Source organism: Micromesistius poutassou (genome assembly GCF_964030765.1).
Source record: "Micromesistius poutassou genome assembly, chromosome: 1".
NCBI classification, from domain to species: domain Eukaryota; kingdom Metazoa; phylum Chordata; class Actinopteri; order Gadiformes; family Gadidae; genus Micromesistius; species Micromesistius poutassou.
Genome location: NC_140271.1, coordinates 6493518 through 6516178, shown reverse-complemented (window position 1 = coordinate 6516178; position 22661 = coordinate 6493518). Strand labels below are relative to the sequence as shown.

The 22661-nt window shown below is 40.3% G+C and overlaps 2 protein-coding genes across 2 annotated transcripts in view; both read left to right on the top strand.

Annotated features, from left to right (window-relative positions):
* Positions 1 to 9611, top strand: part of arhgdig (Rho GDP dissociation inhibitor (GDI) gamma) — a gene marked incomplete at both ends in the record, with an annotated part of 12734 nt that extends 3123 nt beyond the window's left edge. Inside the window, 4 exons of the mRNA XM_084470063.1 lie at positions 1000 to 1083; positions 5364 to 5440; positions 7019 to 7082; positions 9412 to 9611. Of these exons, the coding sequence (XP_084326189.1) occupies positions 1000 to 1083; positions 5364 to 5440; positions 7019 to 7082; positions 9412 to 9611 (425 nt within the window). The remainder of the gene's footprint in view (positions 1 to 999; positions 1084 to 5363; positions 5441 to 7018; positions 7083 to 9411) is intronic.
* A 4300-nt stretch (positions 9612 to 13911) lies between these two features.
* Positions 13912 to 22054, top strand: dnase1 (deoxyribonuclease I; the record flags this gene model as incomplete). Its single annotated transcript, XM_084488525.1, has 8 exons — positions 13912 to 14049; positions 15208 to 15296; positions 15414 to 15500; positions 15604 to 15719; positions 16310 to 16419; positions 17284 to 17438; positions 17725 to 17818; positions 21953 to 22054. The coding sequence occupies 8 exons, from the start codon at positions 13912 to 13914 to the stop codon at positions 22052 to 22054; spliced, it is 891 nt and encodes a 296-aa protein (XP_084344651.1).
* Positions 22055 to 22661: the final 607 nt, after the last annotated feature.

Genomic DNA, 22661 nt, shown 5'->3' with positions numbered 1-22661 from the left:
GTTTTAGACCTGACTTTAGACCTGGGTTCAGTGCAGTTTAGGAAATAAGTCCTGGCACACACTAGTGGGTTTTCCCAACATAGAAAAACTGGGAGACCACCCTTATGATAGATGAAGTATCCCTAACCCTCACAGCCATGTACATAATATTTAATACTTGCTTTTTGGAAACGGTCCCCGATGGCTAATTCGGCCAGGAGAACTGGTAGAACATCAACCTATGAGGAGGAAGAGGTTCTAAATCATCAAATAAGGCAAATGATCCTGTAGTGTGTAACTGGCATTACACAATCAGACATTAGACCTGGAAACCCAGGAAACACAAAGCCATACTATGTAGTATACTACTACTAGTATACTAGTATGGAGATAAAGTATAGTCTCATCTCAACTCCAGATATGTATGTCTAATAAGCACTCATAGAGAGAATGTTTATGGATATAATGATGCTGTATGCCGTTTATGATAATATATCGTTCCATTTGTACTTCTAGCCCTCTTCCTTCCTAAACAAAATGCATTGTTCGATTTTTAAACATAAAGCATTGACACACACACACACACACACACACACACACACACACACACACACACACACACACACACACACACACACACACACACACACACACACACACACACACACACTTATCCATTTCAGAGGAAAGCTGCCTGTTGCCCCATGACGGTATCAGGCCATATGATCCCAGCTCATACACTCACCATGCCATGTGTCAACACAATATATAATACAATTCTATATTTTAAATGCAGTGTTATAGAAAGGCTTGGCTAGTGATTTAAGAGTTATTGCCAGTATCTGGTAGCATAGTGACCAATAGCCGACAGTAACAGGAAATGAGTGTATGAAACATCTCTGTTTGATAAATGTATCTATTATTCATATTTTTCTAATCGCTTTGGAGGAATTACTTTCTTATCATAAAGAATCAATCAATGAAATACCGTCTAATCCAATAGGTTTACTTCCTCCTCAGACCCCTCCCTCCCCAACGTCCAGGTGACCCGTCTCACCCTGGTGTGTGGCCAGGCCCCGCCGCCAATCAGCATGGAGCTGACAGGTAACACACCTCCTTCTACAACTCCAATACGTTAGTCTTCATCAAAGGGTTAGGGTTAGGGTAAGTTAGTACTTACTATTGAATGGCATTTGAAACAGCTAGTTGATGGATTAGGGTTAGGGTTGAACCAGCTGGTTGATGGGTTAGGGTTCAACCAGCTGGTTGATGGGCTAGGGTTGAACCAGCTGGTTGATGGGTTAGGGTTGAACCAGCTGGTTGATGGGCTAGGGTTGAACCAGCTGGTTGATGGGTTAGGGTTGAACCAGCTGGTTGATGGGCTAGGGTTGAACCAGCTGGTTGATGGGCTAGGGTTGAACCAGCTGGTTGATGGGTTAGGGTTGAACCAGCTGGTTGATGGGCTAGGGTTGAACCAGCTGGTTGATGGGTTAGGGTTGAACCAGCTGGTTGATGGGCTAGGGTTGAACCAGCTGGTTGATGGGCTAGGGTAAGGCATCCCTTCTCCAAACCAAGTGTTAGCGAAACTGACCAATGGGCGATTGCCAGGACGCCTTCAAACGGCCTTAGCTTGAGGCAAACAACATACATGTTGCTAAAGTAACGGCAACAATCATCAAATATTTAAACAGATTCATACAATTGCTTTGCATCTTAACAAACATATATAAGGAAACACACAACTGCTTGAGTTTCCTATAGTGGTGTAAGGTAAGGCAGTGGATGGTGCTTTGTAAGGTAGGATGATGTAGCACCAATGCACCTAACCCTAACCTTTACCCTAACCCTCCCTTTACCAAGCTGAAGCACTAGAACTTTGTTCTTTGTTTCTGGCTTTCCATTTACACAGCTACTTCTCATCGTGTTTGTAGATATATTGTTACACGTACATTGTACCTACTAACAACGACTAGTATTATTTCCAGTATATTCAAGTACTATTTGCAGACAGTAGGATTTTAAAAAGCAGGGCGCATTTAAAATGGAAATGAAACCATCAGCCCTCCCACCCTGAGAGCAGGATAATGGTTCTGCCGGATCGGGTTGCGTTGAGATAGCCAGACGGCTCCAGCATGCTTCATGGAATGCATTTAGCATCCCTGGGCCAACGCATTACACTCATTATACACAATGTACACCGTTAACAGCATGCTGCTCTAAGTCTCAATCTATACTGGATTACTGCATGTGTGGAGTGAACGAGGACATCGGTAAGTAAAGAATAGTGACAGAGAATGCTGCATACAACAAAAATATTGAAAGTAAGCAATTTTTATCACATTATTAGGTTCTTAGTAAACCAATATTTTTTATAAATACAGACAAGCATATCTCCTGACGCTTTTGACCTACAGCCATAAAACCAACTAACTCTAACCTCACATGAGTCTGAACTCATCGGCCTCATGAACCCACGACTTCCATCTCTATTTGGATCCCTAAGGATCCTAGGTTTTTCTGATTGAATGGGGGTCTATGGGGCTAGACGGCTAAATGTATCTCTTTCACCTGCTTGCCGTTGAAATATCGCAGATTTTATTGTAGATTCCGCAAGTTCAATGTAGTTTATAGTTCAAAAGTCGAATGAATGAGTACTTATGTCCTTTCGATTTCTTACAGTTTGGGCCGTTGTTGACCGTACACGCTAGCATTCTGCTAATGAATGCTGATTGGTCAGGGACGGACTTGCGACCAGAGACCCCACTTGATGGCATCTGAAGATAAAGCAGAATCAGAAACTAACCCTATTATCTTAAGGAGGACTTTCCGTCAAAGTTAATTCTTATATATTATATGTATATATATAATATATAATATATATATAGTATATAATAGGGTTATAATATATAATACTGTATATTATATGTGCGGAAGTGCCAAAGTGACTCAGAACTTAAAGCAGCAAACGTAAAGCAGGACCTCTGGCAGTATGAAAATATGTGACGTCATCATCTTTTTGAACAGATTTTTAGAACAGATAAGTGAACTTAAATAATTCAATATTCAGCTGAGTGTATTATCTTAGTCCCCCCCCCCCCCCCTTTTGAATGCAATTTTGAAATTACTTGACAAAAAATGACACCCTGAGAAAAGTGGAATTTGAGGGTGAAACCCTTCGACTCCCATTCATTCTGCACTGCCCGAGAGCGCCCTCGCATGGACAGAGATGTTACCGCAACCGGTTGAGAAACCGGAAGTTACCAGAGAGTGCCAGTTCTCTTCCCATTGGACATTCTCTGATGAGATCCAGCTGTCAGAGCATGGCATCCAAATGGGCGTGGCCTGGGACAGAGTACCACAGTCCTTAGCCCAATGAAAGATTGAGCTGAAGCAACTTTGGGACGACATGGTCGCTAGATCCCGCAAATGGTCCAATCAAATTTAAAGAGAAAAAGTCATGAAACTTTGTACGCCTATCACCGGAGCCAAGCTGAGTTATTAAACTTATTTAATCAAGTTATAAAATAAACAAGTTTTAAAAAGTTGTTAAAATGAAGTAGGCCTAGGTTATAAGGGGGAAGGGGAAATACCTGGTTCACACGGATTTCAAGTGATTCTACATGAGCAAACAATTCACGCGTGGTGAAATATTTGAACTTTTCCGGGAATTTCACGTGATGCTTGGTCGTGAAAGCCAATCAGCGTTCACTCCCTGAAGTCCAGAGTGATCCGCAACATGGAGGGGAAAGTGATTGTTGCCGTTTGTGGACTCCCGGAGCTCGATAATTTCTAGATAATATAATATACAACGCCTAAACCACAGCATTGGGTTCTCCGACGTCTCTGGTACCGTAGTGGTGGTAGTGCCGGTAGTCTACACCACTGGTCTGGCTCAACACCCGTATTCTGTAGGATGTGGCCGGCTGCCAACAGCCTCTCCACAGTAAAGAGCAGAATGTGTGGTCATTAACATATTGTTCTCCTGCGCACAGCCATTGTTTACTTTCTGTTCTGCTGAGCAAGGCCTTCCTCAGCATGACCCAGCAGTAATACACTCAGTCTCACCACCGCCTTTGATTTGGATCAACAATTTAAGATGAAGTATACGGAATGTAACTACAGGAAATTAGTGAAAACAGTGATTTGGAATGAGCCGATTGCGGTCTAAACATGTCTCATACACATGCAGGCGCAGCTAGCCCACTAACAGCTGATGGATGGCAATGCAATTTTTAACCAATTACACTCAAATAATAGCTTCATGTTTATTACAAAAAATGTGTATATTGTCTTTTACTATTTTGTGTTGTAATGCAATTCCAGTTTCCCAAATGACTTGAAGTCATTCCCATGGCCGCTTCCAACACCTGCCTTCAGAACAGGTTTGGAGGGCAGAGAATCAGGCCCAACACAAAACATTATTTGAGGGGAGGGGAGGGGAGAGAAGAGGGGAGGGGAGAGGCAAGGGGAGAAGGGAGGAGAGGAGAAGGGAGGAGCAGTAAAGGGAGGTATTGTGACCTCAGGATAACAGGGTCAGTTGCTAAAGAATGAATGAAAGACACAATAAACACCTATCTACCCCTTGTTTGATGCATAGTGTGCATTTTATTATTTTTGTTACTATAACATATGTTTATTCAAACGTTTGGTATGGTCACTCAGAACATATGTTTATTCAAACGTTTGGTATGGTCACTCAGAACAAATGTTTATTCAAACGTTTGGTATGGTCACTCAGAACAAATGGTCACTCCCTCCCTCTGAACATTAGTGCATCACTCTGCTGGTTTGTCCTGATATGGAGGAATGAGCGATGAGCCACTGAGTCTCTGATTGCTGCTGGATGCATTAACCTTTGTTCTCATAGTCTCATAGACAGACAGACTCCAGAGGGCCTAGAAATGACTGCACACATCTATATATATATATATATATATATATGTGTGTGTGTATATACTGTATATATATGTGTATATAGAAATATATATATAGATATACATTATGTGTATGCTTATATACATTTAAACAGCATTATATATAGCCTTTACTGTGTATAATACCTAAACTGTCTGTAATAATACTAATAATACTATCTCATAGTAAAAGGTATAATAGCTAGACTAACAGACGGTAGGCTTATGTTATCATGCTCATACTAATAAGACATAAGGGCCATGTGATCTGTGGTTGAGGTAATGATCCTCATGGGTCACTCTGATGTCATTATCCAGGAGAGGGTTATGGTGAGGTAATGATCCTCATGATGATGTCATTGTCCAGGAGAGAGTTGACACAGTGAGGTAATGATCCTCATGATGATGTCATTGTCCAGGAGAAGGTTGACACAGTGAGGTAATGATCCTCATGATGATGTCATTGTCCAGGAGACTTGGAGACCCTGAAGAAGCAGAGCTTCACCCTGAAGGAGGGAGTGGAGTACAGGGTCAAGATACACTTCAAGGTACCTGTCTGTCTGTCTGCGTCTCTGTCTGTCTGTCTAAAAGCAGTCATATCCTAGTGTCCCACATGCTAAACAACAGGGCATGAATACTTTTGAGTCTGCCTGTCTCTCTGTCTGTCTGTCTGTCTGTCTCTTTTGTCTGCCTGTCTGTCTGACTGTCTCTCTGCCTGCCTGTCTCTATGTCTGCCTGTCTCTCTGTCTGCCTGTCTCTATGTCTGCCTGTCTCTCTGTCTGCCTGTCTCTCTGCCTGCCTGTCTCTCTATCTGCCTGTCTCTCTGTCTGCCTGTCTCTCTCTCTGCCTGTCTCTCTGTCTGCCTGTCTCTCTGTCTGCCTGTCTCTCTGCCTGTCTCTCTGTCTGCCTGTCTCTCTGCCTGTCTCTCTGTCTGCCTGTCTCTCTGTCTGTCTAAAAGGCGGTCTTGTCCCAGTGTCTCACATGCAATAAGTTTCAATAATAACAATAGGGCAGGAATAATAATACTAGCATCATATTTCCCAAGGCTATAAATAGAGGAAGAGGGTTTTTTAAAGGTCCAGAGAAATACTGGATGAAGAATGAAGGTATACAGGAAAATAAATAGTATTGACTTTTCTGATGAGGATATTTAAAGGTGCCATGACATGCCACCAGGTGTGAGTGTGATTAGTGTCACAAGCCGTTTTGAAAATATGGCTCTTCTGACATCACAAGTGTCAATTCCACCTAGATGTGTGACAGATAGATGAGCAATGTTTGCTACAGTCCACTGGGTAGGCTGGTAGACTGATCTATCCAGTGTACAGCTAGGTGGACACGCCCACTTGTGATGTCAGAAGAGCCAGATTTACAAAACGGCTTGTAATGGCTAATCACACTCACACCTTAGCTTTAACCTTTTTAGTAGTTTTTCTAGTTTCATGGTGGATTGATATAAATACCTAACTGTTGTCCGTATACTTGAGGACCTGCAACAAAATAAGTTCATTCATGTCAAATGAATGGCAACATAAATCATTTGTTGAATATCCTAGTGATACTGATCACATTTCATTTTGGGAATGACAACCGTAAGGTGCTTTCTGTATTCTGCTTGCTGCAGAACTTTCTAGGAGTTAACAGTGACTACACTTTTCATTTTCTTTTTACATGAATCTGAATTAGATTTGGATACCAAGCATATTTGAGGGATTCTTTAATATTACAGATTTTATGTAAACTGTGTGCATAAGGAAAATTACACAATTAGTGGAATTCGTAGACTAAATATTAGTAGTGTAGTAATAAATGTAAAGTTCACTGTGTCAGTATATGTGTGTGTGTGTGTGTGTGTGTGTGTGTTTGTTGTAAGTTATCCTTAGAACACACACAGACACACACTCAGTCAATGTATTAAACTGTACCATGAGGCCTCCTTCTGGTGTGACAATGGTACTGCAGTAAGTTGATTCCGCTCTATTTGTGTGTGTAAACTCAATAATTACCATGCTAGAATCATCAGGGAAGTGGGAGGGATATTCTGGGGATAGACATCTAAAAACACTTCATTCACACATCATTTGTAGACATGGTCCACTAACATAAATGTTGATGGTGTTCTCCAGGTGAACAGAGATATTGTGGCTGGCCTGAAGTATGTCTATGTGACATACAGGAAAGGAGTGAGGGGTAAGTTCACTGTTTACTTGGGGGGGGCTAATACTATTAGTACTAGTACTAGTTATCACAGGTATTTTCAATTTAAATTCAGTGTTTTAAAATACCTTGATCTGGAAGTTTTACAGATGTATTGTATTGTATTATGTAAGACCGGCATGAAATACTAGCCCAAAGGTTAGCGCTTTGTCGCACAGTCCACCCCACTGTGTAGGTACTGTCTATGTTGTTCTTAGCGTTTTGCACTAGACTTCAAATTGAGATTTAAAAGTTGATTTGAGTTAAAAGGGTTGTGAGATTGCGATGTCTTAAACTTTGCTGTGTCGAAGCAGGTGGGAACAGTTGTCTGAGAGATGTAGACAACACAACCAGGCAGTGTTGCTACATTCCATCTAGATGGAAAACAGATAAGTTATAAGTTATTAGATAAGTTATAAGTTATATAAGTTATCGTCCAGATTGAATCCCTCATGGAATCGTTGTCAAATCTCTTGCTTAGCTCAGACCTCACTGGTCGTCTACCAATAGAAAGCAAGGATGCGTCATATGCATGCGTCTGAAACATTGACGTGCTATGCCAAGTTCTAGACCTTGCATTTCCATTATTATTGAATATAATAATATAATAATAATAATAAATAATAATTAATTTATTTTGTATAGTGCTTTTCAATGACCCAAAGACGCTTACCATTCACACACAGTCATACAGGTGGTGGTAAACTACGATAGTAGCCACAGCTGCCCTGGGGCAGACTGATGGAAGCGTGGCTGCCATTCAGCGCCTACGGCCCCTCCGACCACCACCTCAAACATACAGCAGTCAGACACATTCACACGAGGCAAGGTGGGGGAAGTGTCTTGCCCAATGACACAACGACCATGACACAAGTGGCAAGGGCCGGGATCGAACCTCTGATCATTGGCCAACCCGCTCTAACACCTGCACCACAGTCGCCCCATGTTTGGCTGCATTATTAAGCATGTAAACTGGTACACCACAGTCGCTAGGTCTCACAGAGATTGTGAAAATGTAGGATATGGTTCAAACCTGTAACCTGTATGTGTTCACATATCAAGCCCGGCCCCTCGTAAACAGACCCTACCTGTAAACAGGCTTGTGAGCCCATTGTTGACAGATATGTTTTTGGAACTAGATATGATCAAAATGTAAAGACAAATGTAGAATTAAGATATTTATGAATCCATGTAAACAGGACCTATACATGGTGTATGTGTGTGTGGTTTCAGTAAACAGGTTCCATACATGGTGTGTGTGTGTATGGTGTGTGTGTGTGTGTGTGTGGTTTCAGTAAACAGGTCTAATACATGGTGTGTGTGTGTGTGTGGTTTAATACATGGTTATGTGTATGGTTCCAGTGGACAGGTTCGATACATGGTTGTGTGTGATACATGGTTGTGTGCGCGGTTTGATACATGGTTGTGTGTGATACATGGGTGTGTGTGTGGTTTGATACATGGTTGTGTGTGATACATGGGTGTGTGTGTGGTTTGATACATGGTTGTGTGTGATACATGGTTGTGTGTGTGGTTTAATGCATGGTTGTGTGTGATACATGGTTGTGTGTGTGGTTTGATGCATGGTTGTGTGTGATACATGGTTGTGTGTGTGGTTTGATACATGGTTGTGTGTGATACATGGGTGTGTGTGTGGTTTGATACATGGTTGTGTGTGATACATGGTTGTGTGTGTGGTTTGATGCATAGTTGTGTGTGATACATGGTTGTGTGTGTGGTTTGATACATGGTTGTGTTTGTGGTGTCAGTGAACAGGTCTAATACATGGTGTGTGTGTGTGTGTGTGTGGTTTAATACATGGTTATGTGTATGGTTCCAGTGGACAGGTTCGATACATGGTTGTGTGTGATACATGGTTGTGTGTGTGGTTTGATACATGGTTGTGTGTGATACATGGTTGTGTGTGTGGTTTGATGCATAGTTGTGTGTGATACATGGTTGTGTGTGTGGTTTGATACATGGTTGTGTTTGTGGTGTCAGTGAACAGGTCTAATACATGGTGTGTGTGTGTGTGTGTGGTTTAATACATGGTTATGTGTATGGTTCCAGTGGACAGGTTCGATACATGGTTGTGTGTGATACATGGTTGTGTGTGTGGTTTGATACATGGTTGTGTGTGTGGTTTGATACATGGTTGTGTGTGCGGTTTGATACATGGTTGTGTGTGTGGTTTGATACATGGTTGTGTGTGATACATGGTTGTGTGTGTGGTTTGATACATGGTTGTGTGTGATACATGGTTGTATGTGTGGTTTGATACATGGTTGTGTGTGTGGTTTGATACATGGTTGTGCGGTTCCAGTGAACAGGTCGGTGTTCATGGTGGGCAGCTACCCCCCCCACGCTGAGGAACACGAGTTCATCAGCCCAGTAGAGGAAGCGCCCAAAGGCATGATGGTCCGTGGCAGCTACCACATCAAGTCCCACTTCACAGATGATGACCAGACCAACCACTTGTCCTGGGGCTGGAACCTGGACATCAAGAAGGACTGGAGCGACTAGACTAGTGCAGACCTTTGTCTCTCATTCTTCGTTATGTTCTTGGTTTATGCTTCCTGTTGGACCAGGTTTGTTGAGGTCTGTGACAAATGTAAGGTGGATTATTTGTTTAATTCAAGAATAAAAGGGAAAACATCAACATATATTGAGCTTAACAACCACGCCATCTCCTCACATGTAACACAGCCTGCAGTTCTTTCATTGTTAGCGTTCCTTATCCTCTTTTCCTTTAAGCCTCCCCAGTCAGACCCTCGGTGGAGGTTGGCTGATGTATTCTCTCAGGCGTGTGGGAAACCTGACTTCCATAAAGAGTCGTACTACTCATATTATTTTGGAATTTGCAGCCCTCTAAAAGTTAATATGAACTAATACATTGTAATATTTAGTCACTAATGTAGTACTAATATGTAACAAAAATAGATTTGCAGACTCCTCTTCCTCACTATTGTTGCTTCATGCTCCTCCCTATGCTTTCTGTCAGGCTGGCTGTACATATTAACTCTAAACAAGTATAAGCAACTATCTAGGAACACATTTAACAGGAATCGAGGCAAAGTGGTTGTTAGGGTAGAGCAGGGTGGTGTTAGTTCCACATTGTTAGAACCTTAAGCACAGAGAAAACACCCCACTGATATGTAGTACAGTTTCCCCCTCCTACATCCTGCATTATAAGGAGCACATTGGTTTATGCAATACAAAATAACTATCTAGCTGCTCTCTAACTTCATTGAACTTTCTTAGGTTTGGAAGCCCATGGTTCAGTCATGACACTACAGTAGGCCCTACAGTAGGCCTTACTATAGGCCATACAGTAGGCCTTACAATAGGCCATACAGTAGGCCCTACAGTAGGCCTTACAATAGGCCATACAGTAGGCCTTACAATAGGCCATACAGTAGGCCCTACAGTAGGCCTTACAATAGGCCATACAGTAGGCCCTACAGTAGGCCTTACAATAGGCCATACAGTAGACCTTACAATAGGCCATACAGTAGGCCCTACAGTAGGCCTTACAATAGGCCCTACAGTAGGCCTTACAATAGGCCCTACAGTAGGCCCTACAGTAGGCCTTACAGTAGGCCTTACAATAGGCCATACAGTAGGCCCTACAGTAGGCCTTACAATAGGCCCTACAGTAGGCCCTACAGTAGGCCTTACAGTAGGCCTTACAATAGGCCATACAGTAGGCCCTACAGTAGGCCCTACAGTAGGCCTTACAATAGGCCCTACAGTAGGCCCTACAGTAGGCCTTACAGTAGGCCTTACAATAGGCCATACAGTAGGCCCTACAGTAGACCCAGTAGACCGATTCATAAAATATTCACGTTTTGTTGCATAATTTTCTTACCATAGATTTTAAAAAGCAGTTCATTATCAATAATATATACAAATCATATTTTCATCCCCCCACTCTTTCTTTCTTTTTTCATACAGTGAATTTACAATGATTAAAGATCAAATTAAACCCCAAATTACCCTTTCTCTCAAAGGGCATTCAACATCATCTACCTTTAAAACATACTGTCCCCAAATGTTCAGGCTAGGTGTTTTATGCTGTCGAAAGAGTTGCATGGATGTAATTTTTCCTCAGTTGAAACGAGCAGAACATTAAAAGAAAGAACCCTGATCAATTCAACAGGTATTTCAAAGACAAATGAATATAATGACACATGTATTGAGTTTAGTAAGGTATTAGTGAATATGGTAGATGGTCCATGATGCTTTAGTCCAACAACTTTTAAAATATAGACAATAAATAGGGTGTACAAACTTTGGATATAATATTGTTATTTTCACTGATTATGATATTGAGTACTGAAATGCAATGAAGATGGTTGTCGCTCTAAGAATAATAATTGTTGGTTTGTTGGATGTTGCATGATATACCAAGAGTTTCTTCCTTTTTTCTTACAACTTTCCTAAAATAAAAAAATAACATTTATTGTGTTTTAAAATGATTGAAAAAGAAGAACAAAGATGAACACAAATGAATGTATTCAAAGTATCTGTAGGGTTTACATTTAGCAGAGTGGTGGGCATAAAGAAGAAAACATCAAAGCTGTCTGACCGTATGACACCCTGTCTGTTAAAATGTATCATGTTTCTTTTAATAAAGATTTGAATGACCAAATGGGAGCTTGTTTCAGCACCTTCGACCTGTAGGTGGGAGCGGGGTTACCATAACCATTCGGTGGTCTGTGTGAGTGTCAGGAGGGTTAGGGTTAAGGTGAGGGTTACCATAACTCTTACCCATTCGGTGGTCTGTGTGTGTGTCAGGAGGGTTAGGGGGAAACATGTGCATTATTTTACAACCAATCAAATAAATATTGTGTGAATTTAAACTTTTCTCACCATGATACTTTCTTACATGACATCAGATGATGGCAGATTTATCAAATTTAGTTTAATAGTTGATGTTTATACATTACGTTTTTTACATATTGTAAATCTTTTACTGTAGTGGTAAATGTTAAATCAATCCAAAAACTGTGGACACACCCCTTTAGTGTGTGTTAAGTTGTGTTCCATATCATGTCTGTTTAATTACATTATTGAATGAGGCATGGTCAATCTGCTAAACATGGTCGACCTGCTAAATATTTCAGATTATACTGCAACACGTATACATATGTTGGTCATTCAAATGTTTTACAATAATATTTTGTTAAGAGTATCACATTTTCTCAATGTGTTTTCTTTTTTTTTTTGTTCCACAAAAATATTAGTTTTTAAACAATGAACCTTGCCGTACCGTATAGAATATGATTCAAAGTTTAGAAACACATGCTTCAGAAAAATCCAAACACTGTCTAAATATCATTATCACCTTCTTCAGACCAAGTGGTTCGGTTCCCATGCGTATCAGCTAGCCTACTCTAAATATAGAGCCTGTTTTTCTTAGGAACATCAGCATTTTAATCATGTTACACAGTTTGTGGATATGTGGTTATTTGCAAATCATGTTGTCAGTAATTTTATTTACAAAACACAATTTGACCATTGCACTTTTGGCTGATCACTTAATTATTTTGGATGATATTTCACTTCAAAGACCATGAAAATAACAGTTCAATTCATGATAAGAGTTGTATCTCTTTGAAGTTATTTGTGAGAGGATTTTCAAGGCCTCCACCCTTACCTAACTTCACCCCTCGGCTATCCCGGATACCCACACCCTCCCCACTCGGCTACTCTGCCAATGCTGCTAAATTAAAGACTGCATCGAGGACAATGTCAGTCCAGTTTTCGCTACCAAAGGCCCCTGGGATATTATCAACATAAGGACACATAATGATTTGCTAGCAATAAGCCACACCCTTGACTGACAGGATGACTATATATTGGGCTGTTGCTCACCATTGCTTTGCTTTCTTCCTGGAATATTCCGGCAGGTTAGTTGGGCTGCTTTAAAATTGGACAAAATTGTACAGCTTTGAATTTTTATTTTTTATTTTTTTTTTTATTTTGATTGGTTGATTTGCATCTCCTATTTTACAATAACCTAGTTTTTGTTTTATTTAACAACTTTTCCGATATATCAGATTAAGGTTGATTTGTTTTAAATGTATTCAATAATAAATAATTCTGTGAAAAAGTAATACGATATATATGTAAATGAAATAACAAGATGCAATGAATTAGTAAATGTGTATTTATTATTGAAAGGATTAGATTATCATGTTGAAAAATATATTTAATTTAAAATATTTGATCATTTGACTAACTATTCAGTAGCCATTCAAAGCATATGCATTGCCGGGCTATCACAGGTATGTCTCCCAAAGTTGCAGAACTTCATTCAACTTGAAAGCTTAAAATGTTACCGGAGGCAAATTTATTCTGCAATGATTGACCTGAATTAGCATACATATTAACAGATACCTATTAGTGTGAAACATGTGAACGATGCTTTAAGCCACCGGTGTAATGAATACCAGGCTCCAATACACAATGGTGAAACCAAGCCCTGCCACAAGTACAGACATAGCCCCTAACAATACGGGCAGCTCACCTGAACGGGCAGTAGCAATTAAAAGAGCTATTGGAAACACAGAAACCTAATGCCAATGGCAGCAGCAGGGAGAGAGAACGCCTCCTTGGCTCATTTTCTGTTGCTTTTGCCTTTTGGAGTACTTCATCTTCAAAAGAAGAAGGCATCCATATAAGCCCTAGTACGACTGCATTCTCTTACCCCACTGCCTCCCTCTTCCTACCCCACTGCCTCCCCCCTCCTACCCCACTGCCTCCCCCCTCAGTGTTATCTATACCTGCTCTGCTCATTGTTACTGTCTCTCCTCTCAGTATGCGTGTGATATTTAGCGGGGGCCTGCTCTGGGCCCTGCTGCAGCTCGGGACGTCTCTCCTCCTGGGGGCCTTCAACATCAAATCCTTTGGGGACAAAAAGGCGTCCAACTCCACACTGATGGACATCATAAGCACAGTACACTAACTACTATTTAGTATAACTAACTACTAACTACACTAACTACTATTTAGTATAACTTACTGCTAACTACACTAATATAACTAACTACTAACCACACTACTATTTAGTATAACTAACTACTAACTACACTAATTACTATTTAGTATAACTAACTACTAACTACACTAATTACTATTTCGTATAACTTACTGCTAACTACATTAATATAACTAACTACTAACCACACTACTATTTAGTATAACTAACTACTAACTAAACTAACTACTATTTATTATAACTAACTACTAACTACAATAACTATTATTTAGTATAACTTACTACTAACTACACTAACTACTATTTAGTAAAACTAACTACTAACTACACTAATTACTATTTAGTATAACTAACTACTACACTAACTACTATTTAGTATAACTAACTGCTAACTACTAACTAAACTACTATTTAGTATAACTAAGTACTAATTACAATAACTACTATTTAGTATAACTGACTACTAACTACACTAACTACTATTTAGTATAATTAACTACTAACTAAACTGACTACTATTTAGTACTACTGTACTACTATAGTAGTACTATACTATAATTATACTAACTATAATTAATACTAACTATTACAGGCTTCTTAGTGGATGTTGCATAAAATAAATTATCTTCTTTCCTTCATCTTTTTCTACTAGTATGAATGAGTAAGAAGTAGGTTAATCCCCCTATACCACAGTTACCAACAATGATTAGATATTAGTTTCATCCAAAACATTATTGTTTTTTTATTCAACAACGACAATGTGGTAATGTTGTAACCGTTTTTTTATCAACAGCTATTTTAAGTATTCGTCTGTGGCACTTTGAGCATTTTGTTTTTGTGTTGCCATAGGGTTGATAGTTGTATCTGATCGTTGGTTAAAAGGTTAGTTAAAAGGTTGGTTAAAAGGCAGAGGTGTCCCGTTATTGAAAAAGAATGCACACTTTGGAATGTTATTGACGAATCAGGGTCAAGTATTTTAAAACGCTGTTGTATAAATATGAATAATTCCTTCCATACTCGTTCCACCCCACTGGTTTAAATCTGAGCAAAGTAACTGTATACCACTTTAGAGTCAAGCTTGATATTAACCTTTCCCCTCTTATTACTTGCTCTTAGATTGTCCATCGCTATGACATCATTCTGATCCAGGAAGTCAGAGACAGTGATCTGTCTGCAACCAAAATCCTCATGGATCACGTCAACCAGTAATGGAAATTCATTCATCTTTTTATATCAGATATAAAAGCATATGCCTCTATGCATATGCCTGTCTCTTAGAATGTGAAAGGTACTTGAATGTGTGAGTGCCTGTGTGTACCCAGGCAGGGGGGGCCAGGCCAGTACAGACACATTGTAAGTGAACCTTTGGGCCGCAGCACATACAAGGAGAGATACCTTTTCCTTTACAGGTAGGACTACATCTCCTAATGTTCTGTTAATATGACCTTGATTATCATGTAGTTAGGTTGGATATTCTGACATTGATCCAATGCTTATGTGTGTTATTTCCAGGGAGGATACTGTCTCCGTAGTGAAGAACTACACCTATGACGATGGCTGTGAGCCATGTGGTACAGACATCTTCAATAGGGAACCTTTTGTCGTCATGTTCTCTTCCAGAAACAGCGGTATGTCATTGATTGTTGCTTGACTAACATTGATAAGACTCAACTTTCACTTGGTATTACTGGCTTGACACTTGACTTAGACTTGAGACAGATAACTTGAATATCTTTCCATCTTTCAAAATATGGAGAAGTTACATTTTGTTTTTTAAACATGATTGGTTTATTTCTTACTCTTTAAACAAAGCGTGTCTGTATGTAACACTCTCATTAATCTAACATAGATTGAAGGATATAAAAGAATCATTCACAGATGAGGTAATTTTTCTTTCCACCTGGAGCCCTTGAGCTATGTTCTCATTTCAGAGCCCTACTCACTATTGTTATCATTAGGTAGGCTTGTTATTGATTGCCAGGTATTGTTAAATATCTGTATGATTTATAAATTGTTGCATGCTGCAACCATTTTCATTAATGTTGACTATAAACTCAACTTTTCATGATTACTTTTATGCTTTTGACTTGTTTGTGACTTGTACAAGTGAGTTACTCCCACCTCTGGTCTTGATCAGCCAAATTACATTTTTGCTGACTGGACAAACACTCAAGTCACCTCTAGTCCTGATTGCAGTTTCTTTGTTTTGTTTAAGCAGGTGGGAGCTTTGTCCTGATCCCTCAGCACACCTCACCAGACTGGGCAATCAAAGAGGTGGACGCTCTCTACGATGTGGTGAACGATGTCCACACTCAATGGAACACTAACGTGTGTACTTGTATGCACCTATGCACCGATTGCAAACTTTTTTAAGAAGCCCTGAAGCCCTCCACCCAAAGATAGGTTCCAAATCCTTAAAAAATAAAAGTTAAGATAGTCAATGAACGGAATCGATCTATGAACTCTCAATGTTCATTCAATATCTACCCCCACCCTTGGTAGCCGTGTTCAATTCACTTATTTGTGTCCACATGTTGAGGTATTGATTGTTGGCTTTCACGTTTATAAACTGGTTGGCGGAGACATAGGAATTTGAAATTACGCTATTATTTTAGTAATAGTGACAAACTGAAGTAGATTGATGATCCCCATGATGAAGTCATATTATCATTTTTGAACGAAAAAAAAGGAGAACAATTGTAAAGAGAACGTTTCCTGGTTCCAGCCACTAAATCCCTGCCCACTTTTTAAAAATATTGTGCGATTTGTCAGTTGCTTGAGTGGTACTCGGCTGGGCATGAATTCCCACGAGCCAACAACAGAGAGAATGTCATTAATGGAATTGTTATCTGCTTCTTGGTTAGTTAAGGTGGAAGCAACTCTGGCCAGTTTCTGAAAGCGGATGTGAAATGAATCTGAAGATAAATTCTAGATGATCATCAGGCTACGAAAAGTGCAAAAGCACGATTTTAAAATAACAACCACATAAAATATCAACTCAAAATATTTAAAATGATAACAATGTGCATGATTGACAGGCAACACTGTGCATGATTGACAGGTCAGAAATAAGCGTGTGATGTCTAAAATCCTGCCTCTAGCTATACAGAGGCAGGAGAATTCAACTGTAAACATATTCTCAAATAATAGCTCTAAAACCTTACCTACATCACCTATTGTTCTTACCTGTAGGATATCCTGCTCCTGGGCGACTTCAATGCAGGCTGCACCTACGTTACTGGCAAAGATTGGGAGAAGATTCGCCTCTTCACCGAAAAGAGCTTCCACTGGCTCATCTCCAATGATGTGGACACCACCGTGTCACAGACCAACTGCCCATATGACAGGTACTTAACCAACTGCCCCTATGACAGGTACTTAATACCCACAGATACTCAAGGTGAGAGGACATAATGATCATTGACAGTGCTCTTGTTAAAGACTAATTTCTCTTAAGTATTGAAATGAACAATACACTTCATACATGGACACAACTAGTGTATTGATACTTTATAAAAGATCAACGAAACATGTAAAAGTTTTGCTTGAAATAGTGGAGATACACTAATAAATAATTGAAGCTCAAAGTAGCTCAAACCTAGGAAAATACTTTTCCATGTTGTTCCTCTTTAGGATTGTGGTCACAGCAGACATGCTGAAGAGAGTGGTACTTGGTAGTGCTGCGGTCTATAACTACATGGTGGACCTCCACCTCAGCCACAGCCTGGTGAGACTTCCCTCACTGTCTTTAATAACCAAGGCAGCAGGTATGTCATCAATCAGCGGTGGGTCGGAGTTCCACCTCTTCCATACCTTCTTAAACAAAAAGCCAGGAGCAAGTTGTAGTAATCGAGTCGGGAGATGCAAACTTTTGGACCAAGAGCTGAGTTGCTTCCCTCATGTGGAAGGGCCGGATCCTGCAGATGTTGTAGAGAGCAAATCAGCAGGAGGGGCCACCGTGGTAATGTTCGCTGTGCAGCATAGCTGATTGTCCATTACCACACCGAGGGTCCTCAAGGTTTGTGATGGAGATAAGAAAAAACAAATAAGTCCATGTGATGGCAGTCTCTCGCTGGCAAAAGGAGGAGCAGAGGAATATTCGAGTGTTGTCAGTGTAGCAATGATAGGAGAAACCATGTGACCATGTGAGCCCAAGAATCTAGTAAATAGGGAGAACAGAAGTAGTCCCAGTACAGTGCCTTGAGGGACACCAGTGTCAAAAGGACAGGGTTTGGACAAAGGAGCCATTCCATGTGAGCTGATCAGTGCGGTTCGTCAGGTAGGATGGGAACCAGGATAGCGCAATGCCGAGTTCGGCAAGAGTGGTGAGGAGAATCTGGTGGTTCATGCTGTCGAAGGCCATGGAGAGGTTGCGGCGAATGAGAACCGACGAGGCTCTGGCAGCATGGAGCTACCCTATCACCGCGAGGAAGGCAGTGATGTCTCAGTCAAGTTTGTTACCGGCCCTGTGGCTCGGAGAAGGACAGTGTTTTAGGATGACGTTGGTGAAAATGTATTTAATTCAAGGCAAGGCAAGGCAACTTTATTTATATAGCACCTTTCATACACAAGGCAGACTCAAAGTGCTTCACACACAAACATTGTCACACAACAAAAGAAAACAATAGTTAAGTCAAAAGTAAAATAGATAGAAAATAAAGGCAAAGTTAAAAAAAAACATTTTAGAAAGGCAGAGTTAAAAAAAATGCATTTTAGAAAGTGAGAAAATAAAGGCAAAGTTACTAATAAAATAAAATGATAAATAAATAAATAAAATAGAAGCATTGTAGATTTAAGATTTAGCAGAAACATAAAAGTCTTCAGTCTTGTTTTAAAAGCTGTCAGAGTTGGGGCAAGTCTTAAATCCCCAGGGAGTTTATTCCAGCTATTTGTTGCATAGTAACTAAATCCTGCTTCCCCATGTTTCGTGTTGACTCTGGGGATAATTAACAGATTGGTCTCAGAGGATCTTAGTGGCCTGGAAGGCTTATGTAGTGGAAGCATATCAGTTAAATATTTTGGCCCTAAACCATGTAGGGATTTATAGGTTAGCAACATGATTTTAAAATCAATTCTCTGACATACAGGGAGCCAATGTAATGATTTAAGAATTGGTGTAATATGTTCACATTTTTTGGTCTTTGTTAGAACTCTAGCAGCATTCTGAACAAGCTGTAGTTGCCTTAGAGTTTTTTTTGGGAGACCTGTAAGGAGACCATTGCAGTAATCAAGCTTGCTAGTGATAAATTCAGATGACTACAACTTCTCTGGCAGCATGTTTAAGTCACCCAGGACAATGAGTGATGTACTATCTTCAGGAAAGCAGCTGAGGAGGGTATCGAAGAAGTTGCGGAAGGAAACTGGTGGACGATAGATCAACCGATCTAGAGAGCTTGATAGGAAGGGTGACAGTGACAGTGTGGAGTTCCCCTGGAGTCAGGTATTCCAGGGGAAGTACCTGGTAGGACTACTTTGGCTGCCTGTATTATACAGCCTCTCAACAACAATGATGACTGGCAGAAATAGCTACAGCATCTGCTTCTTTCTGCCAATGTTATCTCTGTGACCCCCCCACATCCTAATACTGCTCCTTCCTTTCATGGACATATCGCATCTTGCAGACGTGTAGATTCAATTTCTGAGGACTTGCACCAAACAGACGCATCATGCACACACAAGCGCATAGTTAAAGGTGCCATGACATGCCACCAGGTGTGGTGTGATTAGCCGTTACAAGCCATTTTGGAAATCTGCCCCTTATGACTTCATAAGGGGCAGAAAGTGGGCGTGTCCACCTAGATGTGTGACGGATAGATCAGTCTATCAGCCTACCCAGTGGACTGCAGCAAACGTTGCTCATCTATCCGTCACACATCTAGGTGGACAGGCACACCTGTGATGTCTTAAGGGGAAGATTTCCAAAACGGCTTGTAATGGCTAATCACACCACACCTAGTGGCATGTCATGGCACATTTAACAGCATAGTAGTATATCAAGTATATCAGACCAAGAGGACATTCGCAATTCCCTCCATGGAGTCAGGGTTAGGGTAACAAATATAACAATTAACAACAATTATATTAATAATATTAATTATATATAATTATATTAATAACAATTATATAGAGACTTTTATTTATGGGACTGTATATAATTTTCACGTTCCCCACACACTCGCTGGGCTTTAATCTTGTCCATGTTCTCTTAATACATCTATGTTCAGTAACAGGTAACTTTAATTACAGCTAAAGTTATTTCAGCCCTGGCAGGTCTGTATAATGTTTGTAGCTGCACACATTGTCTGTGCTGGATGCATACAAGATGGTCTGGTAGAATACATACGATTATTTAAATGCAGTAGTGAAAATGTTGTTTCATCTGATCATCTTGTAGATGTTGGAAAATCCATTTTTAATCTTGCGTAGGTTTAAATTTGATATCAGAAAGCAATCAAAAAAAGAATGGTAACGGTTAGTATTTGTAAAAAGATGAATTCCTATGACTTGTTTTGATGCTTATCAGCAGAGATGTATAGTAACAAAGTAGAACTACTTCACTACTGTACTTAAGTACTAAAATGCTGTATCTGAACTTTACTGGAGTATTATTTTTTTCTCCTACTTCCACTTTTACTTCACTACATATTTTTGATGAGTTTAATACTTTTACTCCAATACATTTTTCATGTGCTGAATCGTTACTTGTTACAATTATAAAAATGTTATCCCATTGATTTCTGTTGGAAGACTCATTGCTCGTTGGCCAGAAACGGAAAGGGGGGCTGTTTACGTTTGGTTGTAGTCTTTTCGTTCGGTTCTCCATCTCAACAGTAGGGATAGAACCGAACGAAAAGACTACAACCAAACGTAAACAGCCCCCCTTTCCATTTCCGGCCAACAAGCAATGCGTCTTCCAACAGAAATCAATGGATTTACAAAATGCCAAATAAAACACGACAGAAACTGTATGTCACGCAATACTTGATTTGGAACATCAACGAACACCACTAACCACTCGGTGAGTTGCACATTTCTGAAAACAAACGTTTAGGGTTGTTTTAAGGACACGTCGCCAGCCATTCTGAAGCAGGCAGGGGCGATTCTAAATGAGCCAAATACCTGAGACAGGACCAATAGTCAAAATGTTCTCTATTTCATCCTAGACAAACCAGAAAGGGGGCTCAATGTTCAAAATACCGGAATTGTCCTTTAACTTACCCATGTTTGTCACTTAGCCGTTTTCTTGGAATACCCCTCTGGCCTTTGAGATGTTTTAGTTGTTTGTTTTTACATAAACACTTGTATGTGGCCTTTGACAGCTTTAAGACAGCTCTGTATGTATTCCTGTCCTTGTACTGCTGCTACAGCCAAAGGAATTGTGTGTCCTTCAATTTAAATATTTGAGATCATATAAACAATATGATATTCAAATTTTTTACTGCTTTCTTTAATATAAACATAACACAATACTTTTACTTTCAGTACATTTTAAAATAAACTACTTGCAATACTTAAGTATTAAACATTTTGAATACTTTAGTACTTCCACTTAAGTGGGGTGTTTAAAGAACACTTCTACTTCTACTCAAGTCACTTTTTTGATACAGTACTTGTACTTTTACTTAAGTCTGGGTCTCTAGTACTTTATACATCTCTGCTTATCAGATGGTAAATGACCCGACACTACATACTTCAAACTAAACACTTTACTGTCTTCTGGGCCACTGATGAGGAATAAGTCTGGAGACGCCACTGCAAAACTAATTCAATACATTGTTTATCTCTCTGGAGCATAAGATATTAATCTTAACATTATAATGGACAGACGTGCATGCTTGACCAAACCATTTGTGTGCCTTAGGCCTTGGCCGTGAGCGACCACTTCCCTGTGGAGGTGAGACTCCACCCCTCTGTCGGCCTGAGCCCCGTAGCACTGGACAAGAACTTTAAACCGATGGTTTAAACGTTGTTTCGGCCAGTAAGGAATAACTCATGTCAGTTCACAATGCCATGAGTAGCTGGACTTAAATAAAGTTGGATGTAAACGTTATTAAAAGGGCTACATCTGTGCTTTGTTGTGTATATAATATAATATATATTATCATGGTCAAAAGCTGTTTGTGCCTCCGGATGATATTATGAATCTCAAACGACTGCGTCGGGTTCTCAGACACCTTCTTCCACTTCCACGTCAATATTAAGTACAGACTGAACCGTGAAATGGAGGAGAAAGGGATTGTTGCCCAGGATTGTCCACTGGAGCCCTGCTGCCCGCTGAACGCTGCCTGTTGCCCGTTGCCCATTGGGTTGTCTCCCGCAGCGGGGCTCCAGCGGGCAGCGGGGCTCCGGCGGGAGACAACCCCGGGCAACAATCGCGAGCAACAATCCCTTTCTCCTCCATTTTGCGGTTCAGTCTGTACTTAATTTTGACGCGGAAGTGGAAGAACCAGAGGCCTCTGAGAACCCGATGCAGTGTCCATGTCGCGGTTCCCAATTCCTTCTCAACCATGGCCAAGATAACCCCCACTACGAATCTCGTTGTGGAAATACCAGAGACCTCAGAGAACCCG